The following is a 24,441-nucleotide window of genomic DNA, read 5'->3' as shown; positions in this document are numbered from 1 at the left end:
ATCAAATCCCACAATATAAAAAAAGAATAATACACCATGACCGGGTGGGGATTATCTCAAAAACACAAGGTTTGGTCAATATTTGAAAATCAATCAATGTATTCCACTATATAAACAGACTAAAGAAGGAAAACGTGATCATATCACATGAGAAGAAAAAGCATCTGACATAGTTTAACATCACTCAGGATTTAAAAAAAAGAAAAACTTGTAAAAAGTAGGAGTTAAAGGAAACATCCTTAATTTAATAAGGCATCTACCAAAAACAAATAAACAAACAAAAAAACATACAGCTAACATCACAGTTAATGGTGAAAGACTGAATGCCTTCCCCTTACAATCAGGAACAAGGCAAGGATGCACCCCCCCTACTCTTACTCAACATCATATTGGAAGTCCTGGCCAGTGCAATAAGGCAAGGAAAAGAAAGAAAAGGCATACGTATTGTAAAATAAAACTGTCTCTATGTACAGACAACAGAACTGTTTCTGAAGAAAACCCCAAGGAATCACAGCGAAGCTCCTAGAACTAATAAATGAGTTTAGTACAACTACAGGATATAAGGACTAAACACACAAGTCAATGGTACTTCTACATACTAGCAATGAACACCGGGAAATCAAAATTCTACAAAATACCAAGCCATCTACTCAGTACCTGGGCAGGTCCGCAGGCAATCCCAACTATGTGTTTGGTATCCAGTCCTGGCAGCGCAGCAGGTTCTGGCTTGGTCACACGCAAGGTGTCAAAGTGCTGGCACTGGTCATTGCTCCCCCAGCTGTGGACCTCACTGTCCTCAGTCAGGGCCAGGCAGTGGGTGGAGCCTGCAGCTACATCAATCACCTTCTTCCCTGGGAGGAAAGAGGGATGCAGATACAGGTTCACGCCTATGACTTCTGTTGCAATAAAGATATTTACTTTAGGACACTCAGGTCAGAAGGCATTTAATGTCAATTTCTAAAGGATAATTCATTGCTTTAATATTATTCACAATTCATCTGCCTTGTGTACATTACTAAAACCGGTGTTGTGTTTTACTAGCTACAATTTATTAAGCCCTACAGCCTGCAAATAAAATAATGCTAGGGTATGAAATGGATCTGTTCATTTTTCTCATCCTTATTCATATTGTCATTCAGAAAAAGACAAGTGTACTTTTAATTAACTACTAGATCATATTCTCCTGTCCCAATGTACAACCATGTAAAGTGCATTCTTTTTTAAAAAGACTCTATGTTTTTAGAGCAGTTTTAGGTTCACAGTAAAACTGAGGAGAAGGCAGAGATTTCCCATATACTCCCTACCCCAACAGATGTTTAGTCTCCCATTATTATTTATTTTTTTACACATGGCTGTCCAGTTCTTCCAACATCATTTGTTGAAATGACAATCTTTGCTCCATTGTACTGCTTTTGCTCCTCTGGTCAGAGATCACTTAAGTACATTTATGTAGATCTATTTCCGAGCTCTCTCTTCTGTTCCAATGATCTATTAGTTCATACTTTAGCCAATACCATACTGTCCTGATCACTGTAGCTTTACAGTTAAGTCTTGAAGTTGGGCAGTATCAGTCTTCCCACTCATTCTTCTCCTTTAATTTTGTGTTGGCTATCCTGGGTCTTTCACCTCTCCACACAAACTTTAGACTCAGTTTTTTGATATCCATAAAATAAATTGCTAGGATTTTGATTGGGATTGCATTGACTCTATTGATCAAGTTGGAAAGAACTGACATCTTGGCAATATTCAGTATTCTTATCAATGAACATAGAATATCTTTCCATTTATAAAGTTCTTCTTTGATTTCATTCATCAGTTTTGTAGTTTTCCTCATACAGATCTCACACATATTTTGTTAGATTTATACCTATGTATTTCATTCTTTGGATGCTAATACAAAGGTATTGTGTATTTAATTTCAATTCCATTTGTTTGCTGCTTGTATGTAAGAAAACAATTAACTTTGGCATAGTAACCATCTTGCAACCATCTTGCAACCTTGTTAGTTCCAGGAGGGTTTTTTGGTCAATTCTTTCAAATTTTCCACATCAACAATCATGTCATTTGTGAACGAAGACAGTTTTATCTCTTCCTTCTCAATCTGTATAGCTTTTATTTCCTTTTCTTGTCTCACTGCATTAGCTAAAACTTCCAGTATAATTCTGAAAAGGAATCATGAGACGGGACATCCTTTCCTTGTATCTGATCTTAGTGGAAAGGCTTTGAGTTTCTCACCATTAAGTATGACATTAGCTGTAGGATTTTTATAGGTTGTCTTTATCAAGTTGAGGAAGTCTCCTTTATTCCTAGTTTACTGAAAGTATTTTTTAATCATGAATGGGTGTTGGATTTTGTCAAAAGCTTTGTCTGCACCTATTGATATGATCATGTGATTTTTCTTCTTTCATCTGTCAATTTGATAGATTACATTAACTGATCTTTTTTAACACTGAACCAGCCTTTCATAGCGTCTGAGTGTGTGTGTGTGTGTGTATGCATTTTCTTTATATGCCATCCATCAATGGACACTTTGGTTGTATCCATGTCTTAGCTATTGTGAATAATGTTGCAATGAACATGGGGATGCAGATATTTTTTCAAGTTAGTGTTTTTGATACCCAGAATTGGAATGGCTGGATCACATGGTATTTCTATTTTTATTTTTTGAGGAACCTCCATACTGTCTTCCAGAGTGGCTCCACCAATTTACAGTCCCACCAACAGTGCACAAAGGTTCCCTTTTCTCTACATCCTTGCCAACTCTTGTTATTTCTTGTCTTTTTGGTAACAGACATTCTAACAGGTATGAGGTGATATCTCACTGTTTTTAAATGTATTTCACTGATGATTAGTGATGCTGAACATCTTTTCATGTACTTGGCCATCATTATGTCTTCTTTGGAAAAATGACTATTCAGATCCTCTGCCCATTTTTTAATCAGATCATTTGGGTTTTTTTGCTGTTGAGTTGTACGAGTTCTTTATATATTTTGGATATTAACTCCTTATCAAATATATGACTTACAAATATTTCCTCCCATTTCATAGGTTGCCTTTTCATTTCTTTGATGGTTTCCTTTGCTGTACAGAAAGATTACTGATTTTAGATCTTTCTTCTTATCTAATATATACATTCGATGTTATAAATTTCCGTCTAAGCTTTCACTGCATCCCACAAATCTTGAGAAGTTGTATTTCCATTTTCATTTAGTTCAAAATATTTTAAAATTTCTATTGTGATTTCTTCTTTGACCTATGTGTTATTTGGAAGTGTACTGTTTTATCTCTATGTATTTTGGGATTTTCCAGCTAATTTTCTGTTACTGACTTCTAGTCAATTCCATTGTGGTCTGAGAGGAGACATTGTTTGATTTCTCTTCTTTTAAATTTGTTAAGGCGTGTTTTATGGCCCAGGCTGGGTCTATCTTGGTGAAAGTCAAAATACACTTTTCAGTAGAAAGTTTTCTAAAACAAAATCTATTTCTCTCCAAAGTTAAACAAAATCTATTTCTCTCCAAAGTTAAATGATGTAAGTGTAAAATATATTTTCTCTATTTAAATAGTGTTAGCAAAGTACTGTATTTTTGCTTATTAGTAGATCTAACATGACCAACACAAGGGGTGTTTTCAGACATGTCAACATAAAAAATAATTCAGCTGAAAGAACTCTACTGTAGTAAGAGAAACAATTCTATCCAAAGAGACTATTTTAAAAACTACCAAATGACTGTACGTATCAACAGTCACTTAAATACTCTCATAGTACGCTACCTCTGTATCTAATTAATGTCGCTGAGGAAGTTATTTCCTCTACTAAATGAAAGGAATATAAACAAGAAGGCAAATAAAATTCAAATACAGCTCCATAATAAACAACCAATTGTATTATTCTATAACTTATCTCAGATACTTAGAAAATAATAAACACCAGATGAGCACACAAAACTTCTAATCACCAAAGTGTTAACATGCTTTAAAATAAAAATGCTGGGGAAAGGAACTGGCAAGTCCCAATTAAAAGGCTCACTTCCAAACTCCCTTGACAAAAAAGCAAAAACATAAAGGAGAATCCAGCACAGCAATCCAACAAACTTCATCCCTTGTGTCAAATGCAGCCCAAGGCCTGTTTCTGTGAATAAAGGTGTATTGGAACACAGGCGCATTTGTTTTCATATTGTCTACGGCTGCTTTGGGGCTACAACAGCAGGACTGAGTAGTTAGGAGACAGCACAAGGCCCTCAAACCTAAAATTATACATAGAGTCTGGTCCATTAAAAAACAGCCTGCCCACCCCCTGTAGTGTAGAGATTAAAGCACTACAGGCCCCACCTGGTACACTTATCACCAAGCTCTCCCATACTTCAGAAGACACCTGTAAATCACACCTACATGCCTTGGCTCCCATTCCTCCCAGCTGCTGAGAATGCATGCTGGACACCCTTGAAACCAAACAAGAAGATTCATCCATCAAGGATAAGTTCAAACAAGAACACTCCAGGCTGACCCAACCCCATCTCCCTCTCTGCTCCCATAACACCATGCATATCCACAGCAAGCAGACAACCTCACCAAACAGAAGTTAATCTCACTGAGGCCAGCTTAATGAGTAATGAATGGGTACTTGCCACAAAAAAGAACTCTCCAATAAAAAAGAAAAAACAAACAAACAAAAAAAAAGAACTCTCCAACACAGGTAAAATTTAAAAGTTTCAAATTAAATTTGATAAGAATAATTCTAGGTCACTTTTTAATACAGACAAACCACTTTCCACTTACTATCTATACTTATCCAAATGTGGGTAAAAGCTTCTAATGATGTGTCATTCACTGATGTCAGGTAAAGAAAAATACCTGCAAACTTTAAAAGATTACTAAAGACAACTGCCTCAAATGGTTTCAAAAGTTTACATTTTGCACTCACCTTGCAATCCTTCCAAGAGTTTGGGATAACGAACATGTTCCTCTGTTCCATGCCCAAGTCTCTGGTTGTCACCTTTTCCCCATGAATAAACCTGGCCATCTTTTGTCAAGGCAACAGAAAACTGACTTCCACATCGGACTTTGACAACATCCAAGTCTTGAAGCTTCTCAATCAGCTTTGGTGTTTTGCAGCCGTCACTACCACCTCTGCCCAATTTCCCATAGTCACCATCTCCCCAAGACCACACCTGACCTAAAAAATACAAGTTATTGGAGTAAAAATAACTGTACATCTAAATAAAACTTCTAAATGTCTGCAAATAATCAACATAGCCAATAACACACAACAATCTAGACCACTAATGTATATAGCTGACACTACACAGGTGGTTACTGACCAAATGAAATCTAGTTTCTACTTCAGCTTGATAGAGAAGCAATTAAGAAATGGAAAGCTGAGTTTTCTTCCTGTTTTAACTGAATGAATGATAAAGTCCTAACCCTTGCTAGTTTGGGCACAATGATACTGCTTCCACTAATCACTAAACACAAAGCGAAAGCTCCACTGCTTCCTTTATAAAACACAGCAACTGGGCCCATGGCCCACTGCACACCACTCTTGGGCCTGCCTGCACACCCCTCTTGTTGTGTTGACCACAAGTCAAACGTACAATTGTATTTATTCCCAATAACACTTGTTAGTGTAATTTAATTAAATATTACATAAAGGGATAAAATAAAGTTGCTCTCTGTGGGAGAGCAAGGCTGAGAGGCTCCCAGCTAATCCTGACAGACCCCACGATTCGAAGGACAGACCCCCACAATACTGAAAGACAAATACAGTTTAAAAAATCAACATCGAGGGCTTCCCTGGTGGCACAGTGCTTAAGAATCCACCTGCCAATGCAGGGCACACGGGTTCAAGCCCTGGTCCAGGAAGATCCCACATGCCGCGGAGCAACTAAGCCTGTGCACAACTACTGAGCCTGCTGCACTCTAGAGCTCACGAGCCACAACTACTGAGCCCGCAAGCCACAACCACTGAAGACCACACGCCTAGAGCCTATGCTCCGCAACAAGAGAAGCCACTGCAATGAGAAGCCCACGCGGTGCAACTAGAGAAAGCCTGCGCGCAGCAACAAAGACCCAACACAGCCAAAAATAAACATAAATAAAATAAATAAATTTATAAAAAAAGAAATCAACATTGGGAATTCCTGGCAGTCCAGTGGTTAGGACTCCACCCTCTCACTGCTGAGGGCTAGGGTTCAATCCCTGGTCGCGGAACTAAAATTCCACAAGCCGTGCAGTGCGGTGGCGGGGGGAGGGACATCAAACTTGATAAATATATCCTCAAAAAGTGTCAAATGAGTACAATCTCACTAATGAACACAAATATAAAACAAATTCAAAACAAGTATCATACTGTGAATACACAAAGACTAAGCAGGATTTACCACAGGGAATCAAGGGTGGCTGAACATTAGGAAATATAATCATAATAAACAGAAACGACTTAAAACGTCAACTGTTCCATTTATTTTCATTTCTTTGTTAAAAAGTAAAATGCCCAAACAGGAAGGCTGGTAGCTCTCTGGCCCTGGGTAACAGAAGTTAGAAGTCCCATAGCTTCTCTACCTCTCCTGAAGACACTGAGGTGCACACTCACTTAAAGACTCCAGGGACTTCCCTGGCGGTCCAGTGGTTAGGACTCTGCACTTCCACTGCAGGAGACCCAGGTTCAACCCCTGGTCAGGGAACTAAGATCCCACAAGCCGTGTGGTGCAGCCAAAAAAAAAAAAAAGACTCCAAAGCTCATTCCCTCTAGGAGAGCGGCCCTCGTCATCCTGAGAGCCTGTCCAGGGCAGCGGTGCCCCACATACCGTTCTCCGTCACAGCCAGGGTTTGAGCATCACCACTCCCACATGCCACGTCAATGACCTTCAGCCCTTTGAGCCCAGCCACCAGCATCGGAATGGCCTCATCTTCACTGGAGCCTTCAAAAAGATAGGACTACTGTTACTGCAAGTCCCTCAGAAGAGGCAGCCTCATGCTGCATGCTCCAGCTGACTCACAGCAGACATACCGTGGCCCAGTCGGCCGTAGTTCCCCCGGCCCCAGGTGTACAGCTCGCCCTCGGCAGTGATGGCCGCGCTGTACGTGCTCCCACACGCAATGTGCACCACATGCTTCCCGGCCTGCTTTCCTGAGAAGGCAGAGATCACCTTAGGCTCCTCAAGAGGCCTGTGGAGAGAAGAGGAACAAACGTGAATGCCCTTCTGAGACCTTCCTATTAGTGACACTCCTGGGAATAAACTATCAGAGCGTTGAAAGACAGTTTCACCTTGCAGGTGCCTTATGAAATAATTAAGAAATACAGAATTCAAACACCTACCACCTCCATGATTCTTTGTTAAGTGGGCACCTAATGCCAAGCATGGCATCCAGCAGACTATCACAACAGTGTCTGTTAAAGACACGGGTGATCAAGTCCACGGCAGCTGTGGCCACAGTGGTCTGAATGGTGGCCGCCTATCCACAGACAGCACTCAGCAACAGGGAAAGATGAAGCTCACTGACAGAGCAGAGACAGAATACGACCAAGTGGCAGAGGGCAGGTCAGTGGTCACCAGGAGCTGGAAGGGGGGAGCAGGGGTTGGCTGCAAAAGGGCAGAACGAAAGGGAGGGGGGGGTTGGGAGGTGGGTAATGGAAGTGCTCCGCGTCTCATTTACGGTGGCTCCCAGCGGCATGCATTTGTGAAGCTCACCAGACTGTGTAGGGGAAGCTGATGAATTTGTAAATCTCGTTACTCATGGTTGAAATTTATACGTATTTGTTAAACAAATGAGAAGGAATGACGGAGCAAGGTTTACTAATCACACTGCAATCTATATTTTATAAACGAAAAGTAGGAAACAGCAAGGATGAACTGGGGAGAAGTCTCCCTAGTTGATTCTTCACTTTCAAAATTAGCAAAATGCCGGATGCTTATAATCTAAAAACTGTCTGATGTGATTGGTAACACCCACTCTAGCCTCTCCAAAGACACAGTTCGCTCACTTTGTGACCCACTATTCTGCAAAATAAACACACACAGAGGCAGGGGCACACACGGGAAGGGGGACAAATGACTCTACTCTGGTACCACTTCCCCCTTCTTCCATTCAGCTCAAGTTTCAAACCCCCCCGACCAAAGTTTCTCTGCAACTCCTGCCCTTCGCATTGGTCTCCTTTCCTTCCCTCAACTCCTCAAGCAATGGACAAGTTAGTCAACCTAGCACTTAACTTCAACTGAGTATTATTTTATTACAACATATTTTATGCATACTAATTATATATAACATAAAAAAAGTAAAAAGACTAATGCCTCCATCCTATACCTCAACCCTTTCAAATCCTGTGTGCTCCATGCTAATCCTGCCCCCCTGCTAACCTGAGAGTAACAATTCTAAGTTCTGTACTTATCATTCCTTTTTTTCACTATCATTTTACCACATTTGTCTGAATTCCCTACAACACTGTCAAGTTTGGAATATCAAGTCTGCTGAATGCTAACACCCAGTATGCAAGACTCTTTCTTCACGGTTTGGGATCCTTCCTGGGGGATGTCCACCTCCACCCCAGCAAGAACGGGGCAGTCTCCTCTCGACTGCTGCTGCCCACTCCCTACTCATGGCTCTGACCACTTTGAAATGGGGCCGCATCTTCAATTTCAGCCTAAGGCTCCACTCACAACAGCAACATATGAAAGGGCTCCTGTGATTCTGAGGCAGCCATCAGAACTCTTTCTTTTCACAAGCCTGCATTCAGAACAACCATTCTGTTTTATTTCTTGGTCTCTTACGATAATCAAAAGCTTCCGCAAAATAAGGTATTAGGAAACTCTTGATTTTATTAGCTGGGAAAACGACAGTATGGCTCAAGGAAACGAGGACCTTATCCGACAGAGATGTGTTGAGATTGTAACTGAAGGCAGAGGAGTGTGGGATTTGGTTTAGGAAACCCCACGGTGAGGGTGCAGCGTGGGTAGCTAAAACAGGAGTAGCAAAGAGTAGCAAAAGCCGGGGGAGAGGAACACGAAGGCCAGCTGCCGTCACTCCCTGTGCTGTGGGCAGAACTGCCCAGTGTCACCGGAGCGCTGATCCACCGCGGCAGCCCTCTCCATCCTAGCCCTACATGTCTGAGCAGCTGCAAAACACCTCACCACACTTTTCTTTTCCACCCTATTTTGGCTACAGCAGCACAAAAGAAGAGTGTGTCAGTTACAGGAAAAGGCTGTACATACACCGTGTCCCCGTGGCCTAGACGTCCCCCATCGCCACAGCCCCAGGAATACACCTCTCCGGTGGCTGCCAAGGCCAGGTAGTGGTGACCGTCCGAATGGGCAGCAATTTTTACAATGTTTCTGGAGGCAAGACCCTGGACCAGCTGTGGAGCCTAAAAAGGTAAAAACAGGAAGAAAATTAGTAAGCAGTCCAAGGACAAAGAAAACAGCATGACTCGCCTCAACCGTGTAGCTTACGTTGACAAACTCCTCTCGAACTGAAAGAACATGAGCCTCTGGTGGTTGCCAGGCCACCTGTCCTGTCACTCTGCCCAGCACCAACAGAACAGCACCAGGCGGGCGGCCTCCACGTGCTCCGGGGCATGGCTAGGCCACCCCTGCACAGGGAACTTGCAGCTAGAGGTGAAGAGCTCCTTCCTCTAACAGGAACGTGCCCAACCTGCCACCAACCCCACGACTGCCTCATCTGTTACCTTCCTGGCCCCCAAGGTGAAACGACGTTACGGTTTACAAACGGGAACAACAGCGGGCAGTAAATGGCACTGGAAGGGGCTCCTGAGCTTAAAAACTAAGAAATTCTGCCCCCGCAATCTTGACAATAATGACCACGATTAAAATTTGCAAACACAACTCGTAATATACAATGAGCAAGTGCTTATACATCTTCAGAAATCAACCGACATAAAGAAAGACAAGATGCACAGCATCCGTAGCAAAGAGCCCCTCCACCAACCCGCCCCAGCACCTACCAGCGTGTCACTGTTATAGGCCTGCGTGTACACACGGCCATTCCTCGACAGGATCAGGAAGCGCTTCTCTGCACAGGCGATCTGTGTGACCCCCAGGTTGGCAAGGCCTTCACACTGAAGTGGACCGATCACATTGGCATAGTATTTCCATCCTATTAACCCCCATCCTATGACCTCTTGCAATGATCCCTGTCAGATGACAAAGTAAGCAAACATTTTCTTTATATCAGCAAGAAAATTTCTTTCTTAGACAAAAGAAAGAATAATTCATGCAAGGAGTAACAATGAGATACAGTAAGATAAAAATAAAGCAAGTAAAGAAAGAAGCTGATTCACAACATCAAAATAACTAAGAATACCCCATATTGCCTCAGTTAGCAGGTAAGATGAAGTAACTGAACAGGTTTCTTTTCCACAGCATTTCACTTTAACAGAGCCCATTAAAAAGTAGTACAAGTAGACCTGAAACATATTTTAAAATGCTCAAACCATATCAGGTTACCACTTTGCCATTACAGGCAGGGACCCGAAGGCCTAAGCACAAGCGTAGGAGACAAGTGTCCCTGCTGTTGGTGGGGGTGAGAGGAATGAAGCCACGTGAGAGCAATTCGGGGATAATCAGCTCACGTGTCCACCACATCGGGTACATCACCACTGCAGATGCGTGCACACACACAGAGGAACAAAGGTACAGGGTAGCCATTGCAGCATTACCTGAGTAGCAAGCTTCTGGCAACACAAGTGTCCACCAATAGGAGATTGATTTTAAAAAATCATGATACATCCACACGTGGAACACTAAGTTTCTTTTAAAAATAAAGAGAGAAGCTCTGTTTACTTATACAGAGAGCTCTTCAGCAGTCGGCTTAGTGAAAAAACAAGCTACAGAAGTGATATAATACAATACCACTGAGAGAACTGAAAGGATGCATAAGAGACCAGAAGCGTAAGCAGCAAAGGTGGGAAACTGAGGGTGAGGAGGCAGTGGGAGAGGAAGTGACAGGGCGTCTCTGCATTTAGTTTTTATTGTTGAACCATAGGAATGTATTACTTATCTGGAAAACATAAATAACTGCAAAACAAAATAAATACTCCTCGTATTAAACATTAAAAGTTAGAAGGAATTCCCTGGCGGTCCAGTGGATAGGACTCTGCACTCTCATTGCCGGGGACCAGCTTCAATCCCTGGTCAGGGAACTAAGATCCCACAAGCCACATGGCTCAGCCAAAAAAAAAAAGCATTAAAAGTTAGAAAAATCTGCACTTTGCTGTACAGCAGAAACTAACACAACATTGTAAATCAACTAGAGTCCAATAAAAATTAATTTAATAAATAAATAAAAGTACGTATGCTGCCAAAACAAACAAACAAAGAAAACCATTAGAAAAATCTGGATTCAAAACCAGGATTCTTCTGCGTGACCTTGGCCAGGTTCGGTACCACTCCAAACGGCAGCCTTCTCACCCACACAGTGGGTCAGCGTAGTGACGGCCGGGTGCGTCTGCGTCAGGTCCTCCGTGGGCCTGCACCTTAGTGTCAAACACGTCGCTCCCCTTCTCCTGAGGAAGGCAGCCTGGCATATGGCTGTGGGAAGGCAGGAGAGTGCTCCAGGGATGTGCCCCTGAACCTGGACCCTGGGACACGCGACGGGTCCTGAACCGCCATGTGCCTCGGCCTGCTCGTCGCCCACTGGGTCCGCTAACGACGCCTTAAAGCGTATATAGGTTTAAAAGCTGAAAGCCAAATCCACCCCAACAGCAGAGAAGGTGAGTCTCCACACAGGTACAGAATGAGAACCTAGGAACATACACACAGAGAATAAACAATGCTCTCGCACTGACCTTATGAGAGGTCGGAGAGCTACAGAGAGGCGGCATACAGGGGGCGGCCAGGCGGTCCAGGTGGGCCATGACAACAACCGCGGTCTGTCGTAAGTCTATGGCAAGCTCGCTGTCTCGCGGAAGAGTGAGGTACCTCAGGAAGCTCTCATTGGGGCTCAGAGGGCCAGACAGAAGCTAGAAAAGAAAAGCAAAGAAACATCTTCAGAAACTGGGAAAACTTAAAGTAACACAGTTAGCCTTTAACCACGCTTTGTATTTTGGTATTCACAGTTAGACATGATCTGTAACCCTGCCCCGTTCTGGCTATCGAGTAAGAAGTGTTGCTGATGCACTGAGATCTACACACGCACCGCACACAGTGGTGCCCACACACCTGCACATCCGCCACCTGTGTGCCGACTCCACACACCCGCACATCCGCCACCTGTGTGCCGACTCCACACAGGTAAATGACACAGCCCGACCATCCTCAGGTTCACTACCCCAAGGACCCTCGAAAGAGCTCAGAGCAATCTTCCTGGGAACAAAGCACTGTACCTCAACGTGGCTTTGAAAACTGAAAACGAAAGCCACTTACTTTAATCTAAATGCTGCCCACTCATCAGAAAACCTAATTTTATTTGCACATTAAGTAATAATTCTAATTCTTCTGAAGCCAGAATAGCCTTATTATCACTAAAGACTGCAAAGTGAAAGAATAATTAGGCTGAAAGTTCATAACGGAATAGCTAAGTCTTTCCAGAAAAGGCCTGCAAGATCAAACTTGTACCTCTAAAAAGCCGCAGCCCCAGGGGTGTGGAGCCGGACAGGCCCTGCTCTGCCACCAGCCTCAGCTTCCTGGGACTAAACACAGTGATGCCTTACGTGACATTCTCTGCGCGGTGCCCCGCACTGAGGAAGGGCCAACAAAGTGAGTCGCTATTTTCAACGCTCTTTTTCCAATGTTTTTCTGAAAGTGTGCATTTCGGACTTGGCTCCATGCCGCCCACGCAGCTTCTGCTGGCTAATGGAGGTGCTGTCCATAAACAGCACGTGGAGGAGGACAGAGCGGGAAGAGAAGATTTGCCTGGGCCCTGGAAGGGTCAAAACCAACCCGCAGTCACTGCCCTCAACGCAGACAGAGTGAGGCGTCAGGGCCGAGCAGCTCCTCTGAACCAGACGCGCGCTCCCTCCCAGGCCAGCCGAGCCTCGCTCCTGCGCCACGGCCCCATGTGATCGCCGCAGGCGCCCTAAGAACGCACCTGACTCTCATACTTTCTTTCTGAAATATCATCAGGATTTTTACCCATCTTCATGCCGCTACTAACTCGGTTAGCCCCATCACAGCCTAACCACAACACGACTGGCTGCTGGGGACACAAAAGCGCTAAACGCACAAAGGGCTCAGGGGCTCCAGCGCAGCAGAAAGAAAACTGCATGGCCAGCAAGGCAGCAGATGGATCTCTCTAAAAGCACGAGCTGATATATGTGAAGAAACATGCTCCTAATACACACAATCCAAAATGAACACAAAGGGCCCAGGGTCAACAAAACACAGCTGGCTCTGGTCACTCCTTAGTTGCTGCAAAGAATCCGAATGTGATCATGTGATGTTCTGCTGTATCAACTGTGACCCACCCCATGACCTGCCATAGCCATCCCACACCTGACTCACTGTTTGCTTCGTTTTTTTTCTTTATTTTTGGTCATACCACGCAGCTTGTGGGATCTTAATTCCCCGACCAGGGATCGAACCCGTGCCCCCTGCAGTGGAAGCACGGAGTCTTAACCACTGGACCGCCAGGGAAGTCCCTGATTCACTGTTTGAATGGCCAAAACCACACTCCCCCCAGAGGCAACTACCACCACAGATATGTGCTCTGGTCTTGTTTATAAAAGGCTAACTCCTTTAGGATGAGTGAAATGAAGAGAGCTACTTAAGTGCAAAGTCTCGTGATGATACCTACATGAGTGTCACCTTCTGTATGGGGGGCATCTTTACTGCACATGATGCTCTGGAACCTTTGCAGCAAAGGAAGAAGGGGGGCGCTGGTACCCTGGGCAGACCGCTCATTGTCAGTTTCCTGTGTCCCACTGTCCCACAATTGAAGCAGCAACAGGATAGCAGATAACATTTGGCTGGAAGAGAAATTATCTTTATTCTCTAGTAAAAACTTTAACATTTTTTGCCATGGTCTGTAAAAAATAAAAGCAGACAGCTAAATAAAACTGAAGAAATACTTTAGATTTGAAAGGAAACTAAAACAAGGCCCTGAAAACAATTCTTGGCAGTAAAATCCTAAATCAATGCCAAGATTTTAGCACAAGACATCCACCTTCTGTGGATGAGAAACATAAAACCAGTTAAGAAGCTCAAATAGCACTTTCTACAGGGAATTTCTAGGACCTTAAATTAATGGAATAAAAATAACTAAAGAAAATTAAGAGACAGAGGGAAAAAAAAGAACAGTTCCTAAACTACTAGAAAGTTGAACACAAAAAAAGGAAATGAAGAAAACTTAAGTGTACCCAGGTCTGAAAACAGGGGGTACTGGGACATGGTTCTTTGATCACAGACCACCACACATTTCCTACAATCACAAAGAGTTCAATGAAACGCAACAGCTGCTCAGATACAGAGTCATTTCCCTACAGCACTCCCAGCCTATGGCACCTCTCACCTCAGCGTGCCTCTCTGCACAGCCAGCTCTAACAGGATGGCCAGGGCCAGGTGCTGGTCCTGCAGAGGGATACTTCCTGGCCCCTTGGTACCAGGCGTTCCATGAACATCCCTGAAATGACAGCAGAGGATGCAGGGACAAAGTAACAACAGACCTTAAAGACAGCGTACTTAAAACAAGCATGTTGTTAATGTTAAATTAAGGACCTTCCCTTTCCCATGGAGAAATATATTTTTAATATTTAGAATCAAGTTTCTGAGACTTGCTTACTCAAATTTAATCAGAGATTCTAAAGCATACAATTAACTTGTAAAGATAAGTTTTTATTAAAAGTATTAATTCAGATACTATACGATGATTACATTAGAAGACATATTCCCAGTTGCTGTAGCATAAAACTACTTGTATCATTATTCAAATCATGAGCCTGAGGGTACACTGGAAACACTCCAGGAACCAACCTACTAAATTTCTCAGCTCTAAGAGAAGAAGGTGAGACGAGACTGCAAAGCATGCTGGAACCGCTCACACAGTAGAATGTGAGAGGAAGAACTCACCCGGTCACGACGGACCTGAGGAACCGGGTTGCTCTTTCTACCACCTCCAGCCACACCGAGGACACTGTGCTCTCATCAAAGAGCGAGGCCTCGGGCAGGGCTCTCAGGGCGTCCAGGGATTCCTGCAACAGCTCGCTGCAGAGGTCCGCGTCCTCCCCTGGGCACACACAAGGCAGGTGAGGCCGCCCGTCCCCGGGCAGCACACAGACAGAGCTCTCCCCACTCTCCCCACTCTCCCAGGCGGGTATCCTACCCCCAGAGTGAGAGGATGCCACTGGCATGTTTTCAATCTCTCACATTCCTCTCAACGAGATACCGCCAGAACTCAGAGACTAACATTGAACAGTTGCTCCAACGTCAATTCTTTATTTTATGACTCTCATGTGAGCAATTCTAATTTCTGGTTCTCCTAGAAAATAAATCAGTACGGAGGCACTGCAGTGGTTCACCTGGGATGTATGTGCATACGCACCTTTTTTTTTTAGAAGCACAGGCCTGCAAAGTCAAACAGACTATGAAGCCTCTCATTCTACAAACAAGGAAAATGAGGCCTAGAAACACATGGGATCAACCCAGGGGCACGTGGTGGCAGAAGTGAGGAAAGAACCCACATCTCCTGATGTGGCAGGAAACAGAACACGCGGGGCACACGTACCTGACCGCCAGGCCCTGCGCAAGAACGCAAAGGCAAAGGAGAGAGCTGCTCGGGATCCAACTCTCGCAAGGCCTTCCACCCCTTTGCCTGTGGGCCGGGAACTGCGGACAACATACATGGGGGGGTGTGGGAATTGGTCAGTCAGAGGTATGTGCAAATTCTAAAATAAAATAAGTAATACGAAAGGATTTGTTCCAAAATGTGATCAATGGGTTTCTTTAGATAGCAGGATCACAAATGACTTTTAGTTTCACGCTTTAAAGACTTTTATCAAATGTCCTTTGTAAAGGAAAAGTTTTCTCTTTGAGGGAAAAAAAAAAAGACAGTTAAAAGAATTTTAAACGACTTGCAAAAACACTCACGAAATAATCTCAGGGAACTAATATTATTAGTCGGGGGAAGACAGATGATAAACAAAATAAACAGATAAATATAAAAGGGGAATTCAACTTACAAAGTAAAGAAAAGGCAGGTGAGGGGTGAGGAGCACACAGAGAACAAGGCAACAAGTGCCTAAGACTCAGCCCCAGGCCTGGGGTCTGCTCTGGCTCTCTCCCTGCTCAGGGCTCTGGGACTGCTAGGTCTGCAGGCCCCGTACTCTTGCTCTTCTCCTTCACCCACACCCCCACCTACCTCAGCAGGTAACCCCTCCTGAATTTAGTGCTTATCATTCTCACGTGTCTTTTTAAGCTTTTTACTACTTATACATGTTAATTTAACAAGACATGGTTTCATTTTGCACGTATTAAGAAGTTATACAAACCATAAAAATCATCCTTTTAAAAAGGATTTTTAAAAAAGTTTTAAAAAACTTTTAAAAAAGTTTTTAAAAAAAAAAAAAACTAGAATACAAAAATGTGTGTACAATATAAACTCAATCTCATACGTAGCAAGCAATTTTATTTTCAACTTTATACTGTTACGTATTTCTACTATATACTTCATTCTCCAAATTTACTCTAATTTGCTTTCATAATTAGGGAGAAATGTTATTTAAAATGGGCAATAATATAGAATGATCTCCCCAAGATACAATATCAAGTCGAATTAGCAGTGAGGAACATGGGGACCCACAGAGGCAGCTGGTATGCACACGTCTATGAATCCTGAACAGTGCAGGATACGTGCTTGGGGAGCTCTATGAGGAAACACAGAAACTGTAATTAGGAGCTGCCTCCTACGAGGGGACTGGGTACCTGGGAGACAGGAATAAGGAGATTCATACTGAATGAGAATTATAAACTTTACAAGATACAGATGTATAATAAGACACGTGGTCTTTAAAACAGGAAACACACATGCAAAGTGAATTCAGATGAAGTGGGAGAAGCACTCTGCACAGGGCGCCCTCTAAGAAAGCTGTACCAGGAGAAGCATGAAGCTGGGGCTCCCCTCGGCCAATCGCGACCCTACCCACGGAGAGAGAGCCCAACAGCCCTAAATCTGTACCGTGTAACAACTGCTAAATCTTCAACAAGTGGCTCTCCATTTTATAGCTATTTAAGAAAACAGAAATAGAAACAGCTTGGACCCACCCCCATCTACGCCAATCAACTATCCAACCCACAGCCAGTTCTACGAAAAAGGTAAAACCCACTACTATCCAAATAAGTTGAGAAATTAGGGAAAGAAATCTACTAAAATTTAGGAGATAACACTACACATCTAACAGAATGGCTAAAATAAATAAGTGACAACACCACCAAATGCTGACGAGGATATGGAGAAACAGAACCACTCTTACATGGCTGATGAGAATGTAAAATGGTACAGCTATTCTGGAAATAGTACGAAAATGTCTTACAAACCTAAACGTAAGACCCAGCAATTGCACTCTAGGCATTTTTTCCAGAGAAATGAAACTTAAGTTCACACAAAAACCTGTACACAAATATTCACAGCAGCTTTATTCAAAATACTCAAAAATTATAAACAACTGAGCTATCCTTCAAAGGCTGAGTGGTTAAACACAATATGGTACATCCATACATGGACTCCTGCTCAACAATGACGACACATGCACCTACTTGGAAGAGTCTCAAAGGAATAATGCTGAGTGAAAAAGCCAACCTCAAAAGGTTACATAACAAACATGGAGAACAGGTTAATGGTTGCAGCTATAAAAAAGGGTCCTTGTCCTGTACCCTGTGGCAGCACTGACAGAAATCTACACCTGTGATAAAATCTCAGGCAAACACACACACACACAGGATTGAAAGCATGTAAAATGGGAAATCTGAGTAAGACGGTACAATGTATCAAAGTCCATATCCTAATTGTGATTTTTGTACAACAGTTTTGCAAGTGAAAAACTAGGGAAACTGGCTGAAGGGTATAAGGAATCTCTCTGCATTATTTCTTACAACTGCATGTGAATCCATAAAAGCATCTCTTGTTAGAAAAGAATACGTAAATCACATTAAGAAGAAAAAAAATGAAGCATCTAAACCAGTTAAGCACTACTGCAATGTGATAATTCCCTATCCGGTACCAAAACAAAAAGAATATAATGTTCAGATCCCATTTTCAAATCTAGACATGCTGATCTAAACTTTTAACTGGCTTCTACAGTTACTGACAGAACAGCGTCTTTAAAATAATGGTACAGGTTACAGCATAGCCTGTTACTTTATGAGCAAATTGGGAAAGCCATTCTCCAGATTATATGAAACATACAAAAAGAGAAAGAAAGAATAAAATTTCAGAAAACAAAATCAGACGATATTGAAAGCCTTAATTAAACTTTCTTAAACAAAACAGCCTGAGTTTTATATTTAGCTGGTATCAGGATTCTTTGTTATTACCTTTTTTTGTCCACAGGAGGCAAAGAAACGCTGCTGCTTTTCCACTTAACTTTGATATTCTCCTGAAAAACAGTTCTATTCAAGGCAATGAAGTATCGTTCCAAGACGACGAGTCTCTGCTTGAGCCTCAGTGCTGAAAGGGTGGTGGTGGCTGACTGGGTGGCCAGAGCTTGTTGCTCTCTAACCAGCACAGAAAGACACTCCTTCAGTTCATTCACCTCTAGAAAACAAGATAGAACACCCAACCTCTGAATATCATGGGCACAGTTTGTTGTAACGTTATAAAATGGGTAACAATAATAGGTAATAGCTGAGTGCTTAATATGTGCCACAAACGGTTTTAAGCACTTTACACACACTAGGTAATCCTCACAGGCGCCGTTAAGAGGCAGTACTGTGCATGCATTCTATGCAGGAGGAAACCGAGGCACAGAGTGCTTGCCCAAGGTCACCCCGCGGAGTATGGCACACGGGAGACCACTCAGCCACCATGCTATACTGCCCCTCTGTAAACATGGTATAAACGTTTTTAACACAAAACTGTGAAGTCAATCCTTATCAGCAACACATTTCCCAGACAGAGAGAAAAAACTATATCCAGTATTTTCATGTTATGAAACCAAATCCAAAATAAAAACATTGTTTCAATAAATTGCCCAGCATACATGACTGATGAGAGGTAATACATTTACTGGAATACTTCAGAGAAACATGAAGTAACTAGTCAGAACGTGCTATGGGTAAGTAGTATTTCATTATACTATTCTCTCTACTGTATATGTGTGAAATTTCCTACACTTAAGGACTTTTTTTTAGGTACCTAGAAGAAAATTACGTGAATGAAAATAATTAAAAGGAGGCTTGTCTTACAATTAAGCATAAAGCTGCCTAAGTTGAACTGTAAACTAAGTTACCTTCCACCAACCCCCTATACCAATAGAGCACCCAGTGGTAACGAGAGCAGGAGATGTCCTGTGCTTGTTTTTCTATCTCTGATATTTATTATCTACGAGGCCAAAACAGTCATCGCCCTGGTAGCCTCATATCCCAAGAGACAAAAGTCACACACCTACTGACTTCCCCTATATGGAAGACATTTATTTTTCAGCTACCCACGACCTAAACATGCTTTTCCTATGGGAGAGAAGGAGATCATAGAAGGCATCAGATGGATACACCTCACCACTCTCTAGGGAGGCCACCAGGACAAAGCTTCCCTCTCCACACACAGGAACTATGGCACAGAGATGCACATCCAGACACCAGAGGTTGGATGCTAAGTCTGGAAAGCTCCACTAGCTAAAATGGCTAATCGTTATAGAAAACTAGATGGAAAAAATACGTTTTTTTGTGTTGTGTTTTTTTGTGGGATTTTTTTTTTTTTTTTTTTGAAAAATACTTTTGGGACTTCCCTGGTGGTCTAGTGACTAAGACTCCATGCTTCCAAAGCAAGGCGTGAGGGTTTGATCCCTGGTCTGGGAACTAAGATCCCACACGCTGCGTGGCATGGCCAAAAAAGGAAAACAAAATTTTTTTTTAAATATAGATTTCAGAAACACTAAAAGCAATGTAACAGAAAAATATGAGAAAAACATTAATAAAATAAATGTTTTTAAAAAATACTGTAAATTCCAAACTAGGCTCAAGATGAAGAAGCAGAAAGATTTATACATGAAGTATCATCCCTACCCTTCACAGGCATCCTTGCAGAATCACCTTTGGCCCAGCACTGAGAGGTGCCTGAGGCCCCGCATACACACGGGAGACCTCACTGAGACAAGCCCTGCCACAGACAGTTTGTCTACACATCCCTCATGCAGAATTTCTTCCAGAAATCAGGCCTAAGAAAAGCTTTACCTTCCTGAATAATCACTTACGTTTTCTACTTTGAAATAATAATACGTCTCTCTTCTTCATGGCTGCAAAGCCCAGAGACAACCGTGAAGCTCAAAGAGAGCCTTCATGTCCTTGAGCATCTGCCTGCTCTCCTTCCTGATGTCCAAATGGTGCTTGCCCTGCCCAACTCCTAATGCCTAGTCAATCAGTCATTTATTGTTGGATACCTTGAAACAAGTAGGTGAGTAAATAAAGTAACACAGGAACAAATCATGACAGGGGCAGCAGAACTCCCATCCGCTCCTGGCAGTAACAAGGTATAGCACACTCCTGCCCTGCCAGAACGGTGTCACAGAAACCCAATCAAACAGAGTCTCAGAACATAACATGAAGATGTCCACGTTTCAAGAGAAAGTCACTCATCACATCAAGAGTCAGGATGATCTCAAAATGAATTTTAAAAAGACAATCAATAGATGGAAACACCAAGATGACAGAGACGTTAGAATACTCTCATAAAGATTTTAAAGAAGCCACAATAAAAAAAATGTTTCAAAGAGCAAAAACAAACACACTTGAAACATACGAAAAAATAGAAAACCTAAGACAAGAAAAAGGAGATTTATTTTAAAAAGAAAAAAAAGAACCAAATGGAAATTTTGGAACCAAAAAACCTAATACCAAAATAAAGTTTGGTGAAAGGGCTCAACAGGAGAATGGAAAAAAATAAAGATGAGTCACTAAATTAGAAGCCAGAAGTTCCCAATCGAATAAGGAGAGAAAATACACTGGAAAAATAAAATTGCACTGAACCGAAAACATGCTAGAAGGGTTCAATGGCGCATTACATGAAGCAGCAGAAAAGCTCAGTAAACTCAAAGACAGGGCACTGTAGTTCATTCACCCAGTCAGTGCAACAAAAAGAAAAAACAATGAAAAAATGTGAAAATAGTTTAAGGGATATATGACACAGTATCAAGCAGACTTCACAGGGTCCCAGAAGGAGAAGAGGCAGAGAAAGGGACAGAAAACTTATTTGATGTAATATAGGTAAAAAATTCCCTAACCTGGGGAAGGAAACAGACATTGAGATCCAGGAAGTCCAGAGAGTTCCAAACAACAGAAAACTAAAGACACCCACAACAAAACACATCATAATTAAAATGTCAAAGGTTAAAAACAAGATGAAAACCTTAAAAGCAGCAAGAGAAAAACTCGTTAGATGCAAGGGAACCCCTATAAGACTGTAAGTAGATTTTTCAGCAGAAATTTTGCAAGGCAGAAGAGAGTGGCATAATATATTCAAAGTCTGAAAGAAGAAAACTTCTTTACCCAACAAACATATCAAGCAGCAAGTGAAGGAGAGATAAAGAGTTTTCTAGACAAGCAAAAGTTAAAGGAGTTCATCACCACTAATCTAGCCTTAATAGAAATGATAAAAAGAGTTCTTTAAGCTGAAAAGAAAGAGAACTAATTAGTAACAAGAAAACATTTGAAAGTATAAATCTCACTGGTAAAAGTAAATATATAATAAAGGTAGTGGAATAATAACTTTGAAACTGAGTGTAAAGGTTAAATGACAAAAGAAGTAAAAATAACTATAACAAACAATTAAGGGATATATAAGACAAAAAGTTGCAAATTATGACATCAAATACATAAAACATGGGAGAGGAAGATAAAAATGCAAAGCTTAGAATGTGTTCAAATGTATGTTTATTTATAAATAGAATGTTATAAATACAAGCTGTTATATGTAAGCTTCATGGTAGCCACAAAGCAAAAAACACTACAGTAGATACACAAAAGATAATGAGAAAGGAATTTAGGCATACCATTAAAGAGAATCATCAAATCCCAAAGGAAGAGAAGAACTACAAAACAGCCAGGAACAAAACAATTATCATAACAGCAATAAAAACAAACATATCAATAACTGCAAATGTAAATGGAGTAAATTCACCAATAAAAAGACAGAGTGGCTGAAAGGATTTTTTTTTTAAAAAAAGAACTCATCTATATACTGCCTACAAGAGACTCACTGCAGACATAAGGACACAACACACAGACTGAAAGTGAAGGGATGGAAAAAGATATTCCATGCAAATGAAAACCAAAAGAAAGTTGGGGTACCTATACTTACATCAGATAAATAGATTTTAAAACAAAAGTGTAATAAGAGACAAAGAAGGGCATTACATAATGATAAAGGGGTGAGTCCAACAAGAGAATGAAACATTTGTAAATACTTACACACCCAACATAGGAGTAACTAAATATAATGCAAATCTTAACAGACCTAAAGGGAGAAATTGATAGCAATACAATAATAGTAGAGGACTTTAATACACCCCTTACATCAACAGATAAATCATCCAGACAGAAAAATCATTAAAATAGCATCAACCTCATATGACATGTTAGACCTGATGACCTTAACAGATATATACAGAACATTCCATCCAAAAGTAACAGAATACACATTCTTCTCAAGTGCACATGAAACATTCTCCAGAATATCACATATTAGGCCGCAATAAACTTAATTAGACTGAAATCACATCAAGCATCTTTCCGAACCACAAAGTTATGAAACTGGAAATCAATTACAAGACGAAAACTGGAAAATTCACAAATATGTGGAGATTAAATAACATGGTACTGAACCAATGGGTCAATGAAGAAATCAAAAGAAAAACAAAAAAAATACCTTGAGACAAATGAAAATGGAAATACAACATACCCAAACTTACGGGATGTAGCAAAAGCAGTTCTAAGAGGGAAGTTCAGAACAATAAATGCCTACCCCAAAAAAACAAGAAAAATCTCAAATAAACAAGAAACCAGATAACCTAAATAAACACCTCAAGAAACAAAAAAAACAAATAAACAAAAATAAAAAAACACAAATGAAGCCCAAAGTTATTAGAAGGAAGGAAATAACAAAGGTCAGAGTGGGAACAAATGAAAGAGACTACAAAGACAATAGAAAAGATAAATAAAACCAACAGTTGTTTTTTGAAAAGATAAACAAAACTAACAAACTGTTAGCTAGAATCACCAAGAAATAAAGAGGGCCCAAATAAATAAAATCATAAACGAAAGAGGAAATGTTACAGCTGGTACCACAGAAAGACAAGACAACTTAGAAGAAATAAATTCCTAGAAACATACAAACTGCCAAGACTGAATCATAAAGAAATAGAAAGTATGACCAGACCAATTACTTGTAAGGAGACTGAATCAGTAATTAAAAACCTCCCAACAAACAAAACTCCAGGACCAGAGGGCTTCACTGGTGAATTATGCAAAACTTTCAAAGAAGGATTAATACCGATTCTTCTCAAACTCTTACAAAAAAAAAAAGAGAAAATGAGGGAATACTTCCAAACTCATTTCACAAGGCCAGCATTACCCTGATACCAAAACCAGACAACCACCAGGCAAGAAAATTATAGGACAACTCCCCTGATGTTCACAGATGCAAAAAACCTTCAACAAAATATTAGCAAACCAAATTCAACAACACATTGAAAGGATCATACATCATGATCAATTGGAATTTATTCCAGAGGTACGAGGATGGTTCAACATCCACAAATCAATCAATGTGTTATACCACATTAACAAACTGAAGGATAAAAATCATGTAATCATCTCAATAGATGCAGAAAAAGCATTTGACAGAATTCAATATCCATTTATCATAAAAACTCTCACAAAAGTGGGTACAGAGGGACCATACCTCAATGTAATAAAGGCCATATATGACAAGCCCAGAGCTAATATCATACTCAATGGTGAAAAGCTAAAACATTTCCTCTAAGATCAGGAATAAGACAAGGATGCCTACTCTCACAACTTTTTTTTCAACACAGTATGTGAAGTCCTAGCCACAGCAATCAAACAAGAAAAAGTAATCCAAACTGTAAAAGAATAAGTAAAACTGTCACTGTTTGCAGTGATATGACAGCATACACGGAAAATCCTAAAGACACTCCAAAAAATTACCAGAACTTGTCAATGAATTTGGTAAAGTTTTAGGATACAAAATTAATAAACACAAATCTGCTGCATTTCTCTATTCATGAACAATGAACTATCAGAATGAGAAATTAAGAAAACAGTCCCA

The 24,441-nt window shown here is 41.3% G+C and overlaps 1 protein-coding gene across 4 annotated transcripts in view; it reads right to left on the bottom strand.

Moving 5' to 3' along the window:
* Positions 1–24,441, bottom strand: part of HERC2 (HECT and RLD domain containing E3 ubiquitin protein ligase 2) — a 219,079-nt gene that overhangs the window by 158,166 nt on the left and 36,472 nt on the right. For all 4 annotated transcript variants that reach the window (XM_036856965.1, XM_036856964.1, XM_036856963.1 and 1 more), the window contains 12 exons: positions 18,474–18,693; positions 15,670–15,770; positions 15,015–15,171; positions 14,458–14,568; positions 13,744–13,915; positions 11,798–11,971; positions 9,956–10,144; positions 9,207–9,358; positions 7,007–7,164; positions 6,804–6,917; positions 4,922–5,173; positions 658–851 (listed from right to left, as the gene is read on the bottom strand). In XM_036856965.1, the coding sequence (XP_036712860.1) occupies positions 658–851; positions 4,922–5,173; positions 6,804–6,917; positions 7,007–7,164; positions 9,207–9,358; positions 9,956–10,144; positions 11,798–11,971; positions 13,744–13,915; positions 14,458–14,568; positions 15,015–15,171; positions 15,670–15,770; positions 18,474–18,693 (1,994 nt within the window). The remainder of the gene's footprint in view (positions 1–657; positions 852–4,921; positions 5,174–6,803; positions 6,918–7,006; positions 7,165–9,206; positions 9,359–9,955; positions 10,145–11,797; positions 11,972–13,743; positions 13,916–14,457; positions 14,569–15,014; positions 15,172–15,669; positions 15,771–18,473; positions 18,694–24,441) is intronic.

This window comes from Balaenoptera musculus, chromosome 7, assembly GCF_009873245.2.
Source record: "Balaenoptera musculus isolate JJ_BM4_2016_0621 chromosome 7, mBalMus1.pri.v3, whole genome shotgun sequence".
In the NCBI taxonomy this organism is placed as follows: domain Eukaryota; kingdom Metazoa; phylum Chordata; class Mammalia; order Artiodactyla; family Balaenopteridae; genus Balaenoptera; species Balaenoptera musculus.
Note: the sequence above shows the minus strand (reverse complement) of the source record. Positions and strands in the feature narration are given on the sequence as shown.